The 18514-nt window shown below is 34.9% G+C and overlaps 1 protein-coding gene across 1 annotated transcript in view; it reads right to left on the reverse strand.

The window, feature by feature from the left end:
• Positions 1–18514, reverse strand: part of LOC134691457 (pre-mRNA-processing factor 6-like) — a 34101-nt gene that overhangs the window by 4662 nt on the left and 10925 nt on the right. The window contains exons 10-20 of the mRNA XM_063551997.1: positions 18257–18383; positions 17393–17511; positions 16590–16752; positions 16262–16370; positions 15588–15657; positions 14988–15109; positions 14022–14115; positions 13432–13596; positions 11626–11727; positions 10781–10855; positions 922–1055 (exon numbers count right to left, since the gene is read on the reverse strand). Coding sequence (XP_063408067.1) covers positions 922–1055; positions 10781–10855; positions 11626–11727; positions 13432–13596; positions 14022–14115; positions 14988–15109; positions 15588–15657; positions 16262–16370; positions 16590–16752; positions 17393–17511; positions 18257–18383 — 1280 coding nt within the window. The remainder of the gene's footprint in view (positions 1–921; positions 1056–10780; positions 10856–11625; positions 11728–13431; positions 13597–14021; positions 14116–14987; positions 15110–15587; positions 15658–16261; positions 16371–16589; positions 16753–17392; positions 17512–18256; positions 18384–18514) is intronic.

The following is an 18514-nucleotide window of genomic DNA, read 5'->3' on the forward strand; positions in this document are numbered from 1 at the left end:
TTATTTTAGTTTAAACATATTTATTTATAGTGGATTGGGAAACAAGTTTTGCAACTTATATTAATCCCTTTCCACTTTGCGGGTGCGAGTGCTGCCTTGTAGCGGCATTAGCCTACACTTTTTCGAAATCTACAAGGGTGTCTTTAACGTGCAAGAGATATGGCTCTCTCTTAACACAGGTCAGCCATTAATCGTCCCCGTCTGACGGACTATCATTGTTTCCTCAAGACCATACTCGCAAATGGTGTCAAGTTTTATTTTAGTCTCTTGTGGAGAGTTTTCTCATTGACAATCATACCACATCTTCTTCTTTTATAATGCTGTCATGCTATGTATTCTATATCTCACAATTCAAACTATAGGAAAGCAGGAGGTAAATATTGATTGATTGTCTTTCAGAACTATTATGTTATTTCATGGTGGTCAATTGTTATTATTGGAGAAAGCTATAGAGAACCACTGACCATCAGTAGGAAAACTAATGCAATCATTGTCAATTAAGATTGGAGCTGGTTACACCTGCAACGTGAAGGATTCAAACCTCAGGGTTGACCAACTAGTGATGCAGATACAGTAGGTCGACTACTAAGACCACTCGAAGACAAATCCCCCTCCCTTAAAAAAAATATGTTGTTAAAAGATATATATTTAATAATAATTAACTCAATATCCTATGTACATTTTTCACTTATTGTGGTTGAGAACGATATATTCCAACATTATAACTGACATTTTTCAGGGTCCCAAATAGGCCTATCTTTGCAGAACAGACTTTTAAAAGTATTCCAACACCCTGCTTAATCTAACATTTTTTCTCTAGTCCCCCAGTGTGTCAGATAACACAGCTTGCCCTATACATGCACGATGAAATGCTCTCTTGTTTCTTACCATAGATCTGGGACCTGAGGATTTGTTTCTTACCATAGATCAGGGACCTGAGGATTTTTGAGTCTAGCTTTCTCTAGGATAGATCTAGCTTTAATTAACTGTCCATTCTTTTCCTCTAGTCTGGATAATAACAGCCACAATGGTATTGCCTTGGGACATTTTTTAAGCTGAAAATATAAAAATAAAATTGTATGATACTGTATTTACTTTTAGATAGTGTCAGTGTTTAGTGTTATATGAATCTACAATAATATTTGCTTTATTATTTCATTTTTTTTTAAATTTTGAGGAACTTATTTCTCATGTCTGTGTTCTCTCCAGAATTTTTAAATGGTATTATGGAAATTAACATAGCACTGGTTTTCAAAAATAAAATTTGAAAAAAAAGGTCCTTAATTTATATATCTATATAAATACTAAAATTAGGAGGTCGAATTTGTCAGCCGTCCTCGGGTAAAAACGACAAATCAAAGAATTCAACTTTAAATATAACTAATATAGCTAGGGCAATGGTTTAGATTAAAAATTACACCACTCAAGACCCTTTTGTTTTCCACTTAATTAATATTGCCAATAATTAGCAAGTTCCGGGTATTCACCTGGCTGTTACCTATTAACTTATCTGTACGTTCTGCATTTGACTGGCGCACCACCAAAAGATGTCTTAGGCAAACGGGTCATAATCACAGGGTTGACACTTCTAAATTCAATCATTGTCAAATTGTTCCCTATTGTAATCAGACTTTCTAGAATAACAATACGAAAACTAAAAATCTGGACTTAAAAAAGGGTAGACATAGGTACAGTTTTCAATTTGTTAGCGGGCGAATACAAGAATTCAACTTTATTTACAATGCTGTTGATTAAAAAATACTCCATTTCAGGACCTTTTGTTTTCCAAATTATTAATAAATACCAATAATTCACCAGTTCCAGGTCGACGGGTTCAAACAGAAATTTCTTGCAAAAGCAGAGAAAACTATGTATCTTATAATCGGTATGACTTTATCAGTTGATAATACCAATACTAAAATAAGGCTTACGCATTGTTATATACTTTAATTCAGTCACGGACCCGCAATATTACGGGTGTGTTCTAGTTCTATTATAAAATCATCCAAGATAGCACATGATGGTGGAAATTTAGCACCAGAGTACAACAGTTAAATACCATAGGGAGAACGCTGCTAATAAAACACAGTACTATTTGGTCATTTGGTCATATAAGTTTGCCTTTAATTCATATAATAATTTACAATTTCATATTCTAAAATGTGTATAGCAAAATTCCAGGCAGAAAGTAACATATGTGTATTTTTTTGTATCGTTATTTTACATACTAGTACGCTGTATTTCAATTTCATATATCAGTATGTTTACCTGAATATTTTATTAATCTAATTGAGATGCACAAAATCTATTAAACATAAGAAGAAACCAGAAATAATCAAAAATATCAAACAGTTCAACTGTGAGAGCAGACTTCCACCAAGAAAAAAAACCTTACTATAACAAAGTAAACAATCAACAACAAATAGTCAAGTCTATAAAAGCATGAGTTTGTACAGAACCTTTGAAGGACTTCAACCATTCCCCCCTCCTTATTCCTAATGATATAATTCATGTTGTCTTAAAATTGGCACCTTACCCTATATAAATGCTTCTTGCATTATCAACTATTAAAGTTGCCTTTGTATCAAATAAATGTTTGAAATCTCATAAGGGAGCTACCATTTGATTTTTATGGGGGGCTAGGATGAAAAATTTTGTCCTGCATTTTTTTTAGCTGTAATCTCTGTCCTGCCTTTTTATTTTTACCTCTGTTCGGTCCTGCCTTTTTTTTTTAGTTTATCCTGACTTTTTTTTACCTAAATTGTCGTCCTAAATTGTCCTCCCCTAAAAATCACAAATGGTAGCTCCCTAACAGTTTATTTTCCTAATACCCAACTTTCCATCAATTTATTTTCTAAAAAGATAGTGTCTGAGTATGGTTCCCCCTTTCTGTCCCCCTCCTCCTTATTTTAGATATATTCTGATATAAAAGAACATTTAAAATTAATTTAAAAAATTTAAAAGCCAGGAAGATCCACCTTGTGAAAAATCAATATTTCAACAAATAAATTTAAATTGTTAGCATTCTATTTTTAGAACTGTTTATGTTGTTGCTATAAACAAAGATATATTTAAACATTACTTTCCTTTTACCTGTGCAGTAAAATATTGATATTTTTTTTAACTGGATAGGATTAGAGTAAATTGACTGTGTGAAATAGTTGTTCATTGAGTTATTCATCCACATACCAAAGAATTAGTTCTCTAGAAGGACAGGAAGTTGGAACTACTAATCTAATAAGTTCTGCACAGTACTAGCACAAGGTGAGCTTTTTCATAACATGTGAAAACATGAAACTAGACAAAGCATAAAGTGAAAAACTGTGAGCATTTGTAAATCTGATCTTAACCTTTGACGCAGAGATTATTATTCAGGCAATATGGCAAAGAAAGGCCAAGCATCAAAGAAAGGACAAGCACCAGAGTCAGATATACTCATCAGAATCGACCAATCAGAAAGAGAAGCTATTGATATGATAAAAAAATATGCCAAGAGCCTTCGTGATCAGGCTAAAAAGGACAAAATGGAATTCAAAAAAGGGGAGTTGAGTACAGAAAACATGGCGCAATTATTTGGAGTAGTTACGGAATATAAAAATCCTAATGAAACCTTGACCGTTGTCAATAGTTACGATTCTGACTTGAGTTTTATATACCGGTTACGTATCCTTGGTGAGACTTCCATCTGGATTTCAAATTTCAACACTAAAATATTACGACAGATTACCTTTGAAGATAACAATATCAAAACTTTACACGAAATTTCTGCAGACATCTTTGACATGTCTAATTCATCTAACAATGATATCTTCTTGTCGATGCGCGACACATGTGAGGTCAAAATGCTGATGAAGTCTGGGAAAATAAAATCAGTATTCTCCGTTTCAACTGGACTTTTGCCTCGTGCTATTCACGTCACGAAAGACAACAGAATTCTGTTAGGTGTTACTGATCGTGGACATATGTATAACTTGGGAGACGATAGCTTCAGAAAAATCATGGTCTATGGAATGGACGGAAAACAGAAACAATCCTTCGGAGACGAAATGTTAACATTTCCATACAGAATAACCACCAATACAAACAAAGATATTGTGGTGATTGATGTTATAGCAGACGATTCCGGGAGAATTATTAATCTGGGACAAGACGGTACACTTCAGTGGATTTATCAAGGTCACCCTCCAATGAATAATACCAAACGACCTTTTGACCCTAGAGATATCGTGACAACATCAAAAGGTCTGGTGATAGTAGCTGACTGTGTCAGCCATGGAATCCATGTTCTATCAGGGGAGGGAACTCTAATAACATGTAAAAACATGAAAGAACAAGGAGTTATCTTTCCTTACTCATTAGATATTGACAACAAAGGGTTAATATGGGTTGGGTGTGACACTTTCAAAGGCAAAGCAGACGCCAAAATACACAACATTGAAATTTCTTGACATCTGTAGATAATTATATGTAGAATCTTTTTAAAACTATTGATTTAAATCAAATTTTTTAAATAAACTGTTATCACAGAGATATGTCTCGCCTTTTTGTAATTTTGATAATGCGAATGTTGAAATTAAAATTATTATAGCAGTACTTTAACATGTAAATATTCAAAGTCGATGAACCATGACTGGAGGTAAAAAGCTAAACAATCTCCATTGAACGAGATGTGCCAATGCTAATACAACTGCATACCAAATACCAATGACTCATTATAAGTCGTTCCCTTTAAACAAACCTAAACACAAACATTACCTTGTAAATTATGTAAAAGTTTCAAAGTCAATGAACCATGATCAGGGGTGGGGGCTATATAACCTCCATGGAAACAATGCTTTTAAATGCCAATACATTTGCATACCAAGTATCATTGACTTAACATTAGCAGTTTATCTTAAACTGATCTAATCATAAACTAATACATGTAAACTAAGCAAAAGTTTCAAAGTCAATAGACCATGACTAAGGGGACAGGGCCAAATATTCACCATGGAAATGAGATATGCCAAAGCTTATACAACTGAACACAAATTTACATTGGCCTACAACTAATGGTTCCCCTTGCAACTAATACATGTTAACTTAGCAAAATTTTCAAAGTCTATAGACATTGACCAAATAATCTCCATGGAAATGAGATGTGCCAATGCTTATACAACTGCATACCAAATATCATTGACCTACTACTAGTGGTTCCCCATACATTGACCTAATCACAAACTAATACATGTAAACTATGAAAAGTTTTAAAGTCAATAGACCTTGACTGAGAGGGCTGGGCCAAATAATCTCCATAGTAATGAGATGTGCCAATGCTAATACAACTGCATACCAAATATCATTGACCTACCACTAGTGGTTCACCATGAACTAGACCTAATCACAAACTAATTCGCTGTCACTGACACAGGAAACAGCATACCTATGTCTCGCTTTTCGACTCCGTCAAGGCGAGATAAAACTGTAGACAGACTTGTCAGTTTAGCCAAACTCAACAATATAATATGAAAAATTTAACATCAGGTGGATTTGGTTTTCTTTTTTTTATTTAATCATTCTCTTTAGAAAATCATGGTGGCCATTAGTTTTCTTGTTTGAATTGTTTTACATTTGTCAGTTTGGGAATTTTTATAGCTTTCTATGCAGTATGGGCTTTGCTGATTGTTAAAGTTGGTACAGTGATCTATATATAGTTGTTAACTTCCATGTTATTTGGTCTCTGGTGGAGAGATGTCTTATTGGCAATCATACCACATCTTCTAATTTCTTATTTTTTACAAATACAGAAATTTGATACCCGTAGATGTGAAGACAAGATATGCCTTGTTATTTTTATTAGTGATATTCGATAATTAAGGATTTGTGACATATTCATTTATTTATGAAATTACTAAATATCAGTTTGACAGACTTTTATCCTTGATACGTAGAGTGGGGTGCTCATTTTCGCCACATCTTTTGATGTTTTGTACAGTTTATGTTCAAGTCTAAATGTTTTTGAAGTATACTGATATTTCTTTATAAAGATAACTTCAAATGCAAAATATTCTTAAGCTTGAAAACATGTTTGTTTGAATATTATCATCTGAAAATTATAGATTAAAGGGTGTTCGAAATTGATTTTTTGTCAATGGGGGACACATATTCGCCGTTTTTACACATCTATTTAAAACCAAATAACCACAGCTTTAAACAACATTGTCATTGATCAAATCAATTTCATTATAGATGAATAGCAGACTTTTCAAATGTGTTAAGAACTGAAATTTAGGGCATTCAGTCAAAGAACTACTTAAAAATACTTCTTTGAATTCATGTTTTTTATCCAGAAAATTTGCCGAAAATTGTTGTCCCTTTTTCGGTCCTTTTCAGTAGGTGCCGCAATTTTGTCTAAGTTTTAAAAAATAATCATATTTGTTGTATAATATCATTTACCGGTATATGTCTTCCATTTCAGCCATCCTTTGAAGTTTTTACACCTCAAAATTGTGTTCCCGGCGAAAATGGGCGCCCCACTCTACTAAAGGTGTGAAAAATAATGTGATGGGGAAATATAGTGAGATTATACGATTAATTATAATTATCTAATTTTAATCAATGTGAAAGCTTTCACTTTTGGCTACTGGTTATAAAATGTCATTTTAATAGAGTATTTCTAAAAACTTGTCATGTTAATTAGGTTTTCAATATTCATTATATATATTAGTTGTAAATTGTGTTTAAAATAGAACATACAGACACATAAAGAGTTAGAGTCGAGATATTAACAGTAGGAGTCATAATGTAATGCAGAGTTTTCATTATCTATCATGGTGACTGGTTCTTGTCAATATATTCAATGAACATCGTCCTGAATTCACTCACCAGTAACATAAGAGAGTAAAACTATTGCCTCGTAATGCAGGCAGTGTTCATTGTTAATGTTTGGCTTGGAATTAATTATCAAAGGCCAGAGATCAAAGGTCAACCTGTCATTAAAACTAGGATCAAAGCTGGTGAAAATATAAGTCAATCCTTGGTCAAAGGTGAGAATATAAGATAATCTAAGATCAGAGGTGAAAAAGCCAGTTCAAATGTGACAATAACAGGAAATCAAAAAAGATTCAGAAAAAAAGGAGAAAATGTCACAGATTTAACTAAAAGGTGAAAATTTCACCAATTCAGTAAAAAATAGAAAATGTTTAATTCAAACAAAGGCTGAACATGTCACTGCGTTTGACAAAAAGTGAACATGTCAAAGATTCAACCAAAAGGTGAAATTTCTAATGATTCAAACAAAAGGTCACAGTTTCAAATAAAAGGTGAAAATGTCAAAGATTCAGATAAAAAGTGAAAGGTCACAGATTCAAATATTTACAAGAATGTGTCCCTAGTACAAAGATGTCCCATCTGCACTATCACTTTCTATGTTCAGTGGACCGTGAAAATGGGGTAAAATCTCTAATTTGGCATTAAAATTAAAAAGATCATATCATAGGGAACATGTGTAATAATTTTCAAGTTGATTGGACTTCAACTTCATCAAAAACTACCTCGACCATAAACTTTAACCTGGAGCAGGACAGACGGACGAATATAGGAACGGACAGACCAGAAAACATAATGCCCATAAATGGTGCATAAACATGGTGCATAAAATTGTAAATAGTCATTGATTCAAACAAAAGGTGAAATTGTCAAGACCTGAACCTGCATGCAATTTTCCACTGAACAAGTAATAATCATGATAATCATTTCATCAATGATATTCTTCTAGATTCAAATGAAAGTTGGACATGTAACAGATTTATTTGACCAGTATAAAGCACTCACACCCTGATTATAGGCATCTCTAGCAGCTTCTTTCTTTCCCTTAAGTAACTCACCCCCTGATTATAAGCATCCCTAGCAGCTTCTTTCTTTCCCTTAAGTAACTCACCCCCTGATTATAAGCATCCCTAGCAGCTTCTTTCTCTCCCTTAAGTTACTCACCCCCTGATTATAAGCCTCTCTAGCAGCTTCTCTCTCTCCCTTAAGTTACTCACCCCCTGATTATAAGCATCTCCAGCAGCTTCTTTCTCTCCCTTAAGTAACTCACCCCCTGATTATAAGCATCTCTAGCGGCCTCTTTCTCTCCCTTAAGTAACTCACCCCCTGATTATAAGCATCTCTAGCGGCCTCTTTCTCTCCCTTAAGTAACTCACCCCCTGATTATAAGCAACTCTAGCGACCTCTTTCTCTCCCTAAAGTAACTCGCCCCCTGATTATAAGCATCTCTAGCAGCTTCTTTCTCTCCCTTAAGTAACTCACCCCCTGATTATAAGCATCTCTAGCAGCTTCTTTCTCTCCCTTAAGTAACTCACCCCCTGATTATAAGCATCTCTAGCGGCCTCTTTCTCTCCCTTAAGTTACTCACCCCCTGATTATAAGCATCTCTAGCGGCCTCTTTCTCTCCCTTAAGTAACTCACCCCCTGATTATAAGCTTCTCTAGCAGCTTCTTTCTCTCCCTTAAGTAACTCACCCCCTGATTATAAGCATCTCTAGCAGCTTCTTTCTCTCCCTAAAGTAACTCGCCCCCTGATTATAAGCATCTCTAGCAGCTTCTTTCTCTCCCTTAAGTAACTCACCCCCTGATTATAAGCATCTCTAGCAGCTTCTTTCTCTCCCTTAAGTAACTCACCCCCTGATTATAAGCATCTCTAGCAGCTTCTTTCTCTCCCTTAAGTAACTCACCCCCTGATTATAAGCATCACTAGCAGCTTCTTTCTCTCCCTTAAGTAACTCACCCCCTGATTATAAGCATCTCTAGCAGCTTCTCTCTCTCCCTTAAGTAACTCACCCCCTGATTATAAGCATCTCTAGCAGCTTCTCTCTCTCCCTTAAGTAACTCACCCCCTGATTATAAGCATCTCTAGCAGCTTCTTTCTCTCCCTTAAGTAACTCACCCCCTGATTATAAGCATCTCTAGCAGCTTCTCTCTCTCCCTTAAGTAACTCACCCCCTGATTATAAGCATCTCTAGCAGCCTCTTTCTCTCCCTTAAGTAACTCACCCCCTGATTATAAGCATCTCTAGCAGCTTCTCTCTCTCCCTTAAGTAACTCACCCCCTGATTATAAGCATCTCTAGCAGCTTCTTTCTCTCCCTTAAGTAACTCACCCCCTGATTATAAGCATCTCCAGCAGCTTCTTTCTCTCCCTTAAGTAACTCACCCCCTGATTATAAGCATCTCTAGCAGCTTCTTTTTCTCCCTTAAGAAACTCACCCCCTGATTATAAGCATCTCTAGCAGCTTCTTTCTCTCCTTTAAGTAACTCACCCCCTGATTATAAGCATCTCCAGCAGCTTCTTTCTCTCCCTTATGTAACTCACCCCCTGATTATAAGCATCTCTAGCAGCTTCTTTCTCTCCCTAAAGTAACTCGCCCCCTGATTATAAGCATCTCCAGCAGCTTCTTTCTCTCCCTTAAGTAACTCACCCCCTGATTATAAGCATCTCCAGCAGCTTCTTTCTCTCCCTTAAGTAACTCACCCCCTGATTATAAGCATCTCCAGCAGCTTCTTTCTCTCCCTTAAGTTACTCACCCCCTGATTATAAGCATCTCTAGCAGCTTCTTTCTCTCCCTTAAGTAACTCACCCCCTGATTATAAGCTTCTCTAGCAGCTTCTTTCTCTCCCTTAAGTAACTCACCCCCTGATTATAATCATCTCTAGCAGCTTCTTTCTCTCCCTTAAGTAACTCACCCCCTGATTATAAGCATCTCTAGCAGCTTCTTTCTCTCCCTAAAGTAACTCACCCCCTGATTATAAGCATCTCTAGCAGCTTCTTTCTCTCCCTTAAGTAACTCACCCCCTGATTATAAGCATCTCTAGCAGCTTCTTTCTCTCCCTTAAGTAACTCACCCCCTGATTATAAGCATCTCTAGCAGCTTCTTTCTCTCCCTTAAGTAACTCACCCCCTGATTATAAGCATCACTAGCAGCTTCTTTCTCTCCCTTAAGTAACTCACCCCCTGATTATAAGCATCTCTAGCAGCTTCTCTCTCTCCCTTAAGTAACTCACCCCCTGATTATAAGCATCACTAGCAGCTTCTTTCTCTCCCTTAAGTAACTCACCCCCTGATTATAAGCATCTCCAGCAGCTTCTCTCTCTCCCTTAAGTAACTCACCCCCTGATTATAAGCATCTCTAGCAGCTTCTTTTTCTCCCTTAAGTAACTCACCCCCTGATTATAAGCATCACTAGCAGCTTCTTTCTCTCCCTTAAGTAACTCACCCCCTGATTATAAGCATCTCTAGCAGCTTCTTTCTCTCCCTTAAGTTACTCACCCCCTGATTATAAGCATCTCTAGCAGCTTCTTTTTCTCCCTTAAGAAACTCACCCCCTGATTATAAGCATCTCTAGCAGCTTCTTTCTCTCCCTTAAGTAACTCACCCCCTGATTATAAGCATCTCCAGCAGCTTCTTTCTCTCCCTTAAGTAACTCACCCCCTGATTATAAGCATCTCCAGCAGCTTCTTTCTCTCCCTTAAGTAACTCACCCCCTGATTATAAGCATCTCTAGCAGCTTCTTTCTCTCCCTTAAGTTACTCACCCCCTGATTATAAGCAGCTCCAGCAGCTTCTTTCTCTCCCTTAAGTAACTCACCCCCTGATTATAAGCATCTCCAGCAGCTTCTTTCTCTCTCTTAAGTAACTCACCCCCTGATTATAAGCATCTCTAGCAGCTTCTTTCTCTCCCTTAAGTAACTCACCCCCTGATTATAAGCATCTCTAGCAGCTTCTTTCTCTCCCTTAAGTAACTCACCCCCTGATTATAAGCATCTCTAGCAGCTTCTTTCTCTCCTTGTTGTTCTTCTATCTGTCCTTTCATCATCCATAACTGTAAAATAAGACTGTATTAACTATTCAGTCTTTTAAACATTAGAAAGCACAAATATGTATTTAAAGAACACCATTCCCTGCTTACGCTATCACCTTTCCATGTTAAGGAAGTTTGCTACTCAGTTTCAAAATATTTAACTTTCCATAACACTAGTATATATTGATAGGGAATTAATTAAGGAATCGAAAAAGCAAAAAAAATATAGAGGTCAATGTGCTTGTTTTTACCCATTGAAATGTTGGCGGGAAAATGTTCTCTCTTGATTTTTCATAGCTATTTCATTGACAAGTTAAAGTTCTCAAAAACTATTAAAAAATAAATAAGATTTTTTAAGACTTCTTCAAATAGCTCTTATAATTATACATGTAAAAGATTTATAAAAGGAGAAACAGGGGTCAATGGGAAAATTATTTAAGGCATTCAGATGGATAAAACCAGAGGATTTCGAAAATCTGACAAAAATTCCAAAACATGACAAGCAAACATCCTTAAGTAAATCATTAACCCTACTTTGGCATCTATTTTAAAAAGTTCACATCAAAATGAAAATGTGTACTTTAGTTTCCAGTTAATGTTATCGAAACTTCATGCCAGATAAACAATCTAGAACAAAACTTTTAAATCTACAATTTCAGTTGCTTTCAACTATTTAGGAATTTATGCATGAGTGAAAATAATACCACAGCCTGATAATTTTCTTTTATCTTAACAAAAATAATAGATTTTCTGTGAAAAATGATTAAGAAATTATGAAAATAGATATTTACCTTTGGAAAGTCTGAATAATGTCTGACAGCTTCTACCAGTAATGTTTTAGAGTTCTGTATTTCTCCTAAACACCATTCTAATTTCACAGACTTCATCATGACCTGCATAAAAATAAACATGAATTAATTGTCTGTTCATGTCAACAGTATTTTCACAGTTATCTCCCATTGTGACAAGTTTAAAGCTTGGTATAACGTAAGGGTACCCAGATTGCACCAAGTACCCAAATTGCACCTGTTTAGAAAAAATAGCCACGGAAATCCTACAAGATTTCCTAGAGACTAAACAATTTGTATTTTTATTATTTGATACTATGCACATCTTTCAACATAGGTAAACATATTTAGATATACACTAAACGTTCACAGTATTTATTAACAGATGGACTGTTTACTGAAAAAGCAAAATGTACGAAAACGTCACCATGCGACGTCATCAAAACGTCATCTTTTTAAAATTACCAAATACAATGTATTATAAGTATCCATTTCGTAAAATATGAAGAGTATAAAGCATAGACTAATATCCAATTGTTCAAAATATTTGAAGAAATTAAACAAAAGCTCGGTTATTAGACTTTTGACGATGTGCATTTAAGCATGGCTGCAATTTGGGTACTCCTCATTACAAAATCATGTGTAGTTTTGAGGTTTATTCAAACCCATTTTTTTATGACTCAATATGGATTAATAATTAAACTGGTGTACCTATTCAATAAAGAAGGATAGGGCTACAAAATAAACACAGTACGGACATTGTTTTCTTGATCATAAAAAAACGTAGGTGAAAAAACTGTCAAAATAGGTGCAATTTGGGTACCGTCACGTTATGTTTATACTAAATACCAGGGATTGAAGTAAAAAATTTGGCATGGTAGCCCACAGCTTAAATTTTGGTAGCTGATATATATAGTTCTCTACTAGAAAAGCAGAAATTTAAGTAGCCCACACAAAGTTTATGGGGCCATTGGCGAGTTGACCCTGCTAATTTCGAACCTTGAATACATTATGTTTAGAGCCTACCAATTTATATAGTTGACTACTTAATTTCAAAGGGAACTTCTTTTTGTTGAACTAGACAAAAAACAAGAGGCTTTCAAGAGGCTCTCAAGAGCTGGATTCACTCACCTGTAATTTATTGCTCAAATATTTCATCAATATTATTTTTGCTTTTCAATTTCTATTAATGAGTGGCTTAAAAATTCCATTTAAATGTTCTTTGTATCTCATATGTTCTTCCAAAGCAAAAAAATGCACTTTAACCTGATATTCCATTTCAGCCATAGTGGCTATGCTTTGGACGTACAAGGAAATAAAATACAAATTTTATACAAGATACTCTAAAACTCATTCAGTAAAAAAACTGGGTGAACAAATTGTGAAAATTTTTCTTTAAAGTGCAAATACTCCTCAAGGGGTCAATTGAAAATGTTTGTCATATAAACTTGTAGATTTTACTTTACTGAACACTTTTGCTGTTTACAGTTTATCTTTATCTATAATAAAATTCTAGATAACAATTTACCCATTGACAGATTTGCTCTAAATTCTTTAGTTTTTGAGATATAAGCCAAAACTGCATTTGACCCTGTGTTCTATTTTTAGCCATGGCAGCCATGTTTGTTGGTGGATCAAAATTTCAGATGCAATTCATAAACTAGATACCATAAGGAACATACGTTTAAGTTTGAAGATATTTGGCACAGTAGTTTCAGATAAGAAGATTCTATAAATACTTTAAGACAACGATGGACAACAACAGATGCCAAGTGATGGCATAAGCTCACATGGAGCTCTTCAACTTACCCTAGCTGTTGGGGCACTAGCTCTGGCTTTCTGTAAAAGTCTTCTAGCTCTCTCATACTCATTATTTTCTGACTCTAACTTAACAGCAGCTAACCAGATCTCTTCACTGTTAGGATTGGCCTGGAAAGCCAAAGCTAAAATACTTCTGGCAGCAGGAACATCTCCCTGTAATAAACGAAAGAAAATAAAATGAAGAATTTGTTACTTTCACACTACATCACAATTATGTATGAGCTAACGTCCATGGTGGGGTTTGGTTGCACAGTCTTTACTATCTATGTGGGGCTTTGTTGACTTTTGCTTGTCATTTTGTTGTTGTTTTATTTGCCACATTGTTGTTGATTTTTGATCGTGTAAGAATATCCCATTGTGAATTATCAAGCAATTGATGTGGTCCTAACCTCAGGAGGATTTTATAGAGAGAGGAATAAGTTTTGTCTGACCCATCAGTTTAAATGGTCTTCAAGTATCTACCCTAATGCTCAGTGTAAAATATTGACAAATATAATGCCTATAAATCCATGTTAAAATGAGCATAAAGTATGACATGAAGGAATTATTTCTTCACCAAAATGGCAGATTTAACTTACTGCCATCCATTTAGATTTAGCTCCCATCAACCATAAGACCTCAGCTTTAGGACAGTGAGCAACTGCTCTTTGTAACAATGCTTCTAAAGATTCCCTGGAAAATATAAGACTCAGATTATTATATACCTCCTCATTTTATGTTAAGATTGCAAAAATGTACAGCAGAAGTGTATATCATTATCGTGGATTTATTTATGTTCATGGGTACCAATTTTTGTATATTAAGGTGGTACCCAACACTTTAACTAAAATTAATTTGGCTCGTTAATTTCCTTGAAATTTTGACAAAGTATTTACTTTGACCCTTTGACAAAAATATAAAAATTTAAAAAATTTGAACCAACCGTTTTATCAGAAAAATTACACTGGTTATATAGCAGTTTGACAAACACCAATTTTGATCATTGAGAAGTTTAATATTTCCTTTACAACACAACGTAATTAAAATGTCTAGCTGATTTTACAGAGTCATCTCCCTGTAGTGTTAGGTACCACCTTAAGAAAAACTTAAATGTTCGTTGATATTAAAATTTGGTGTTGTTTTTTTCAAAGTGTACATACAAGCCTAAAGAAAATTGTCTTTCAATGAACTTATAATCTTGTAGTTCACTTGTACCCACAAAATCAACAAAATATATTTTCAAAGGATAATAATGAATCAACAGTCATAATCTATGTCTTTTATTCATAAACCACAATTTTCTTTATGGACTTAAAAAAAAGTTCATTCATAAAACTTTTTTCACTTAATGATACTGTAAATTCAGAAATTATTGCTATTTTGTCATTTTAGACTAAAATGCAAATTTATCTTGATGATATTAAGAAAAAGCCTGTTAAATTCATGTAATTTTTTTTTTAAATGTAAGTTTAAATTATTGGGATTATAACCCTGTCGCATATTTTGCCATAATGAAAAAAATCACAACAATTTCTGAATTTAAAGCATCTAATATAAAATCTAACCTGGATCCATGACTCTTTTCAAAGTAGGCTGCTCTCAACCAGATACTCTTCTTACTGGGAAACTCTGCCAAGGCAAAGGCATAGATAGCTCTGGCACATTCCACTGCTGAATGTGTGGCACACTGTTAACAGAAAGAAAAGTGGTATCAAAATCGGCATAAATAACTGTGGCACACTATTAAGAGAAAGAAAAGTGGTGTTAACATAGGTATAAATAACTGTGGCACACCACACCACAGCTGAATGTGTGACACACTGTCCACAGAAAGAAAAGACTTAGACATAGACATCATAACTGTAGCACACTCAACTGCAAAATTGGAGGCTGTAGACCTTTTTTTTTCCCTTTCAGAAGATTTCTATTTTTAGATCAGACTTACAGATTCAGCATCCTCTAATCAAGTATGTTTTCTATCTCCCTTACAGAAGATTTCTATTTTTAGGTCAGACTTACAGATTCAGCATCCTCTAACCAGGTATGTTTCTTTCTCCCTTTGAGAAGATTTCTATTTTTAGATCAGACTTACAGATTCAGCATCTTTAACCAAGTATGTTTTCTACCTCCCTTTGAGAAGATTTCTATTTTTAGATCAGACTTACAGATTCAGCATCCTCTAACCAAGTATGTTTTCTATCTTCTTCTTCTATACCAACACTTATCACAGCTCGTCTGTAAATAAATACATAAATCACAGCTTCTTATTATATCATAAACAAACAAAACCAATTACTTGACGATCACGATTCTGGATGCCTAATTTTTATAAAGACACCATTAATATATACTAAGGAGGTTACTTCACTTACATATCAATTTGTCAGGAATGTGAAAACTTGCAAAATAACATGACATGAAAATCAACAACTCAAAAGATAATAGGTCAACAGGTATTTGACAACTTGTGTAAAAGTCTTACAAGTAAACAACTAACAAAAAAGTGTCGGAGGTAAATGACTTCTTACATATTACATGTTGAGAGTTGTTTCATTGGCAATAATACCATATCTTCTTTTTTTTTTATATTATATGTAATTAAGAACTTGCATGGTAACCTGTCAGGTAACTGACAAACAGACATTGTTACTTGACAGGTTATTGAGACAACTTATAAGGTAACCTAACAGGTAACTGCGAACTAACATGATAGTCTGACTGGTAACTCAATACTTACATGGTAACTTAACAGGTAACTGAGAACTTACATAGGAACTTGACAGGTAAGGACATACAATTAACATTGGAAACTGGCAGAGGTAACTGATATTAAACTTACATGATAGCCTGACAGGTCACTATACTTCCACTCTTCTCACAGTCTTCAGCGTCTTTGATCCACAAGTCTCTGTTCACCTCTACCATATTAGCTCTCAAGGAGTTCAAAGCTGCAAATATTCACAATGTATCATGGAGTCCAGATAAAACAAATTTTACAACTGTCCTGGATTCATTTTTTGGGGGGTTTAAGTAAAAATTGTTTTTTCATGGATATTTGATTAAGTGGTTTGGTCATAGTAAAACAAGAATGTGTCCATAGTACACGGATGCCCCACTCAATCATTTTCCATGTTCAATGGACAGTGAAATTGAGTAAAAAATCTCACCTCTGTCTACGATTTTGTCTACCATGTGGTTGTTTCCATTAGCTTCCTCCAGTTTAGCAGCTGTAATCCAGATCTGACGATCGGTGGGGATATTCTCTCTGGCTTTGTTAAGGACCTTCCTGGCATTATCATAGGTCTCAAGTCTGGCTAAGGCTAACCATAACTATAAATAGGTAAGAGTATCACATGTCAGACTAGAGGTCAGGCAAGGTTAACCAGATCTGACGATCGGTGGGGATATTCTCTCTGGCTTTGTTAAGGACCTTCCTGGCATTATCATAGGTCTCAAGTCTGGCTAAGGCTAACCATAACTATAAATAGGTAAGAGTATCACATGTCAGACTAGAGGTCAGGCAAGGTTAACCAAAATTTCAAAGTTAAACAAGAATATGTATCCATAGGACAACACACCCATAGATATATACATTTCCATGTTTACCGAACTGCAAAATATCAGTCAGATCCCTAATTTGGAATATATTCTAAAAGTTCACATAAAACACATTAAATAAAAAAGTGTATAAAATTGATTTCAAAATTCTGTCAAAGATCATCAGGTTGATGTGACCTCAAATTCAAGGTAAATCACCAAAAACAATACTTTAATTTGATTGGACAAACTAACATAAAACATAATGCCCCGTTACCCTAACCCCGCTACAGTAGGTGAAGGAATGAATGCGTTACCTCTACACTTGTTGGACAACATTCTACAGCCCGACTCAACATGATTCTAGCATCCTCCTCATTTTCTAGTTCTACCCTACCCCCACTACAGTAGGTGAGGGGAATCAATGCCTTACCTCTACACTTGTAGGACAACATTCTACAGCCCGACTCAACATGATTCTAGCATCCTCCTCATTTTCTAGTTCCACAGCTTGTTTCCACAGTCTGACAGAGTTTGGTATGTGTTCCAAAGCTAAAAATATTATGTCAAATTTCACAAATCATAAAATATTCGTTTTGTAATTCATTATACCTCTTTCCACTACCTGACCAAGTTAACTATAAAGATTGGAACAGATTATTAAATGACTTTGTCTGTATAGACAAGCTTGTTAAAAACTTCCATGTACACAAATTACTATGTAATTGATGCAAAAAAAAATTCCACCTTTCTGGACCAACTGTGAAATCATTATTTTTTTTAAGGTGCCATTTTTCATAGATTTAGGAAATTAGCATCTACGTGGATACATGAATTCATGGTTTTTGCCAGAGTCTACATATATTCATATAGAAAATGAGTAATTTATTAAACTTTAAAATTTGTGATTCCCCTGTACCGACCAAATCCACGAAAATTGGTATCCAACAAATAATAATGAATTCACTGTATACCCACATTCATAGATAGCATTAGACCAACTTTAGAAGATATTAATTACTTTATTAGTTAAAAAGAATGTGTCCCAAGTACAACAATGCCCCATCGGCACTATCATTTTCTATGTTCAGTGGACTGTGAAAATTAACCTGACCAAAAACTATAACCTGGACCAAAAACTTTAACCTGAAGCGGGACAGAAAAACGTACGCACAGACCAGAAAATATAATGCCCATATATGGGACATAATAATAAATGGGGCATAAAAACAAAATTGGCACCAAGCTCGATGCCCTTTTTTACAGACTAAGAATTTTCACTATGATGTAGTCCTACCCTTTCTAAAGACTCTTTTCTTTGCCTTCAGTTCTGTTTCTAAATCTGCAGCTTTGATCCATATTCTGACAGATGAGGGCAGTTGTCTGGCCGCTTGTGCTATAACTGCTTTGGCCTGGTCAGCTGGCTATTAAAATTTAATGATTCATCAATATTTACAGTTGTTATTTTTTTTTTATTTCTCTAACATCTACTTTTTTGGCACATTTATTTCCCATGTTCTTTTAGTAACTGTTAGTACTTATTCATTACTACATT

Source organism: Mytilus trossulus, chromosome 11 (genome assembly GCF_036588685.1).
Source record: "Mytilus trossulus isolate FHL-02 chromosome 11, PNRI_Mtr1.1.1.hap1, whole genome shotgun sequence".
In the NCBI taxonomy this organism is placed as follows: domain Eukaryota; kingdom Metazoa; phylum Mollusca; class Bivalvia; order Mytilida; family Mytilidae; genus Mytilus; species Mytilus trossulus.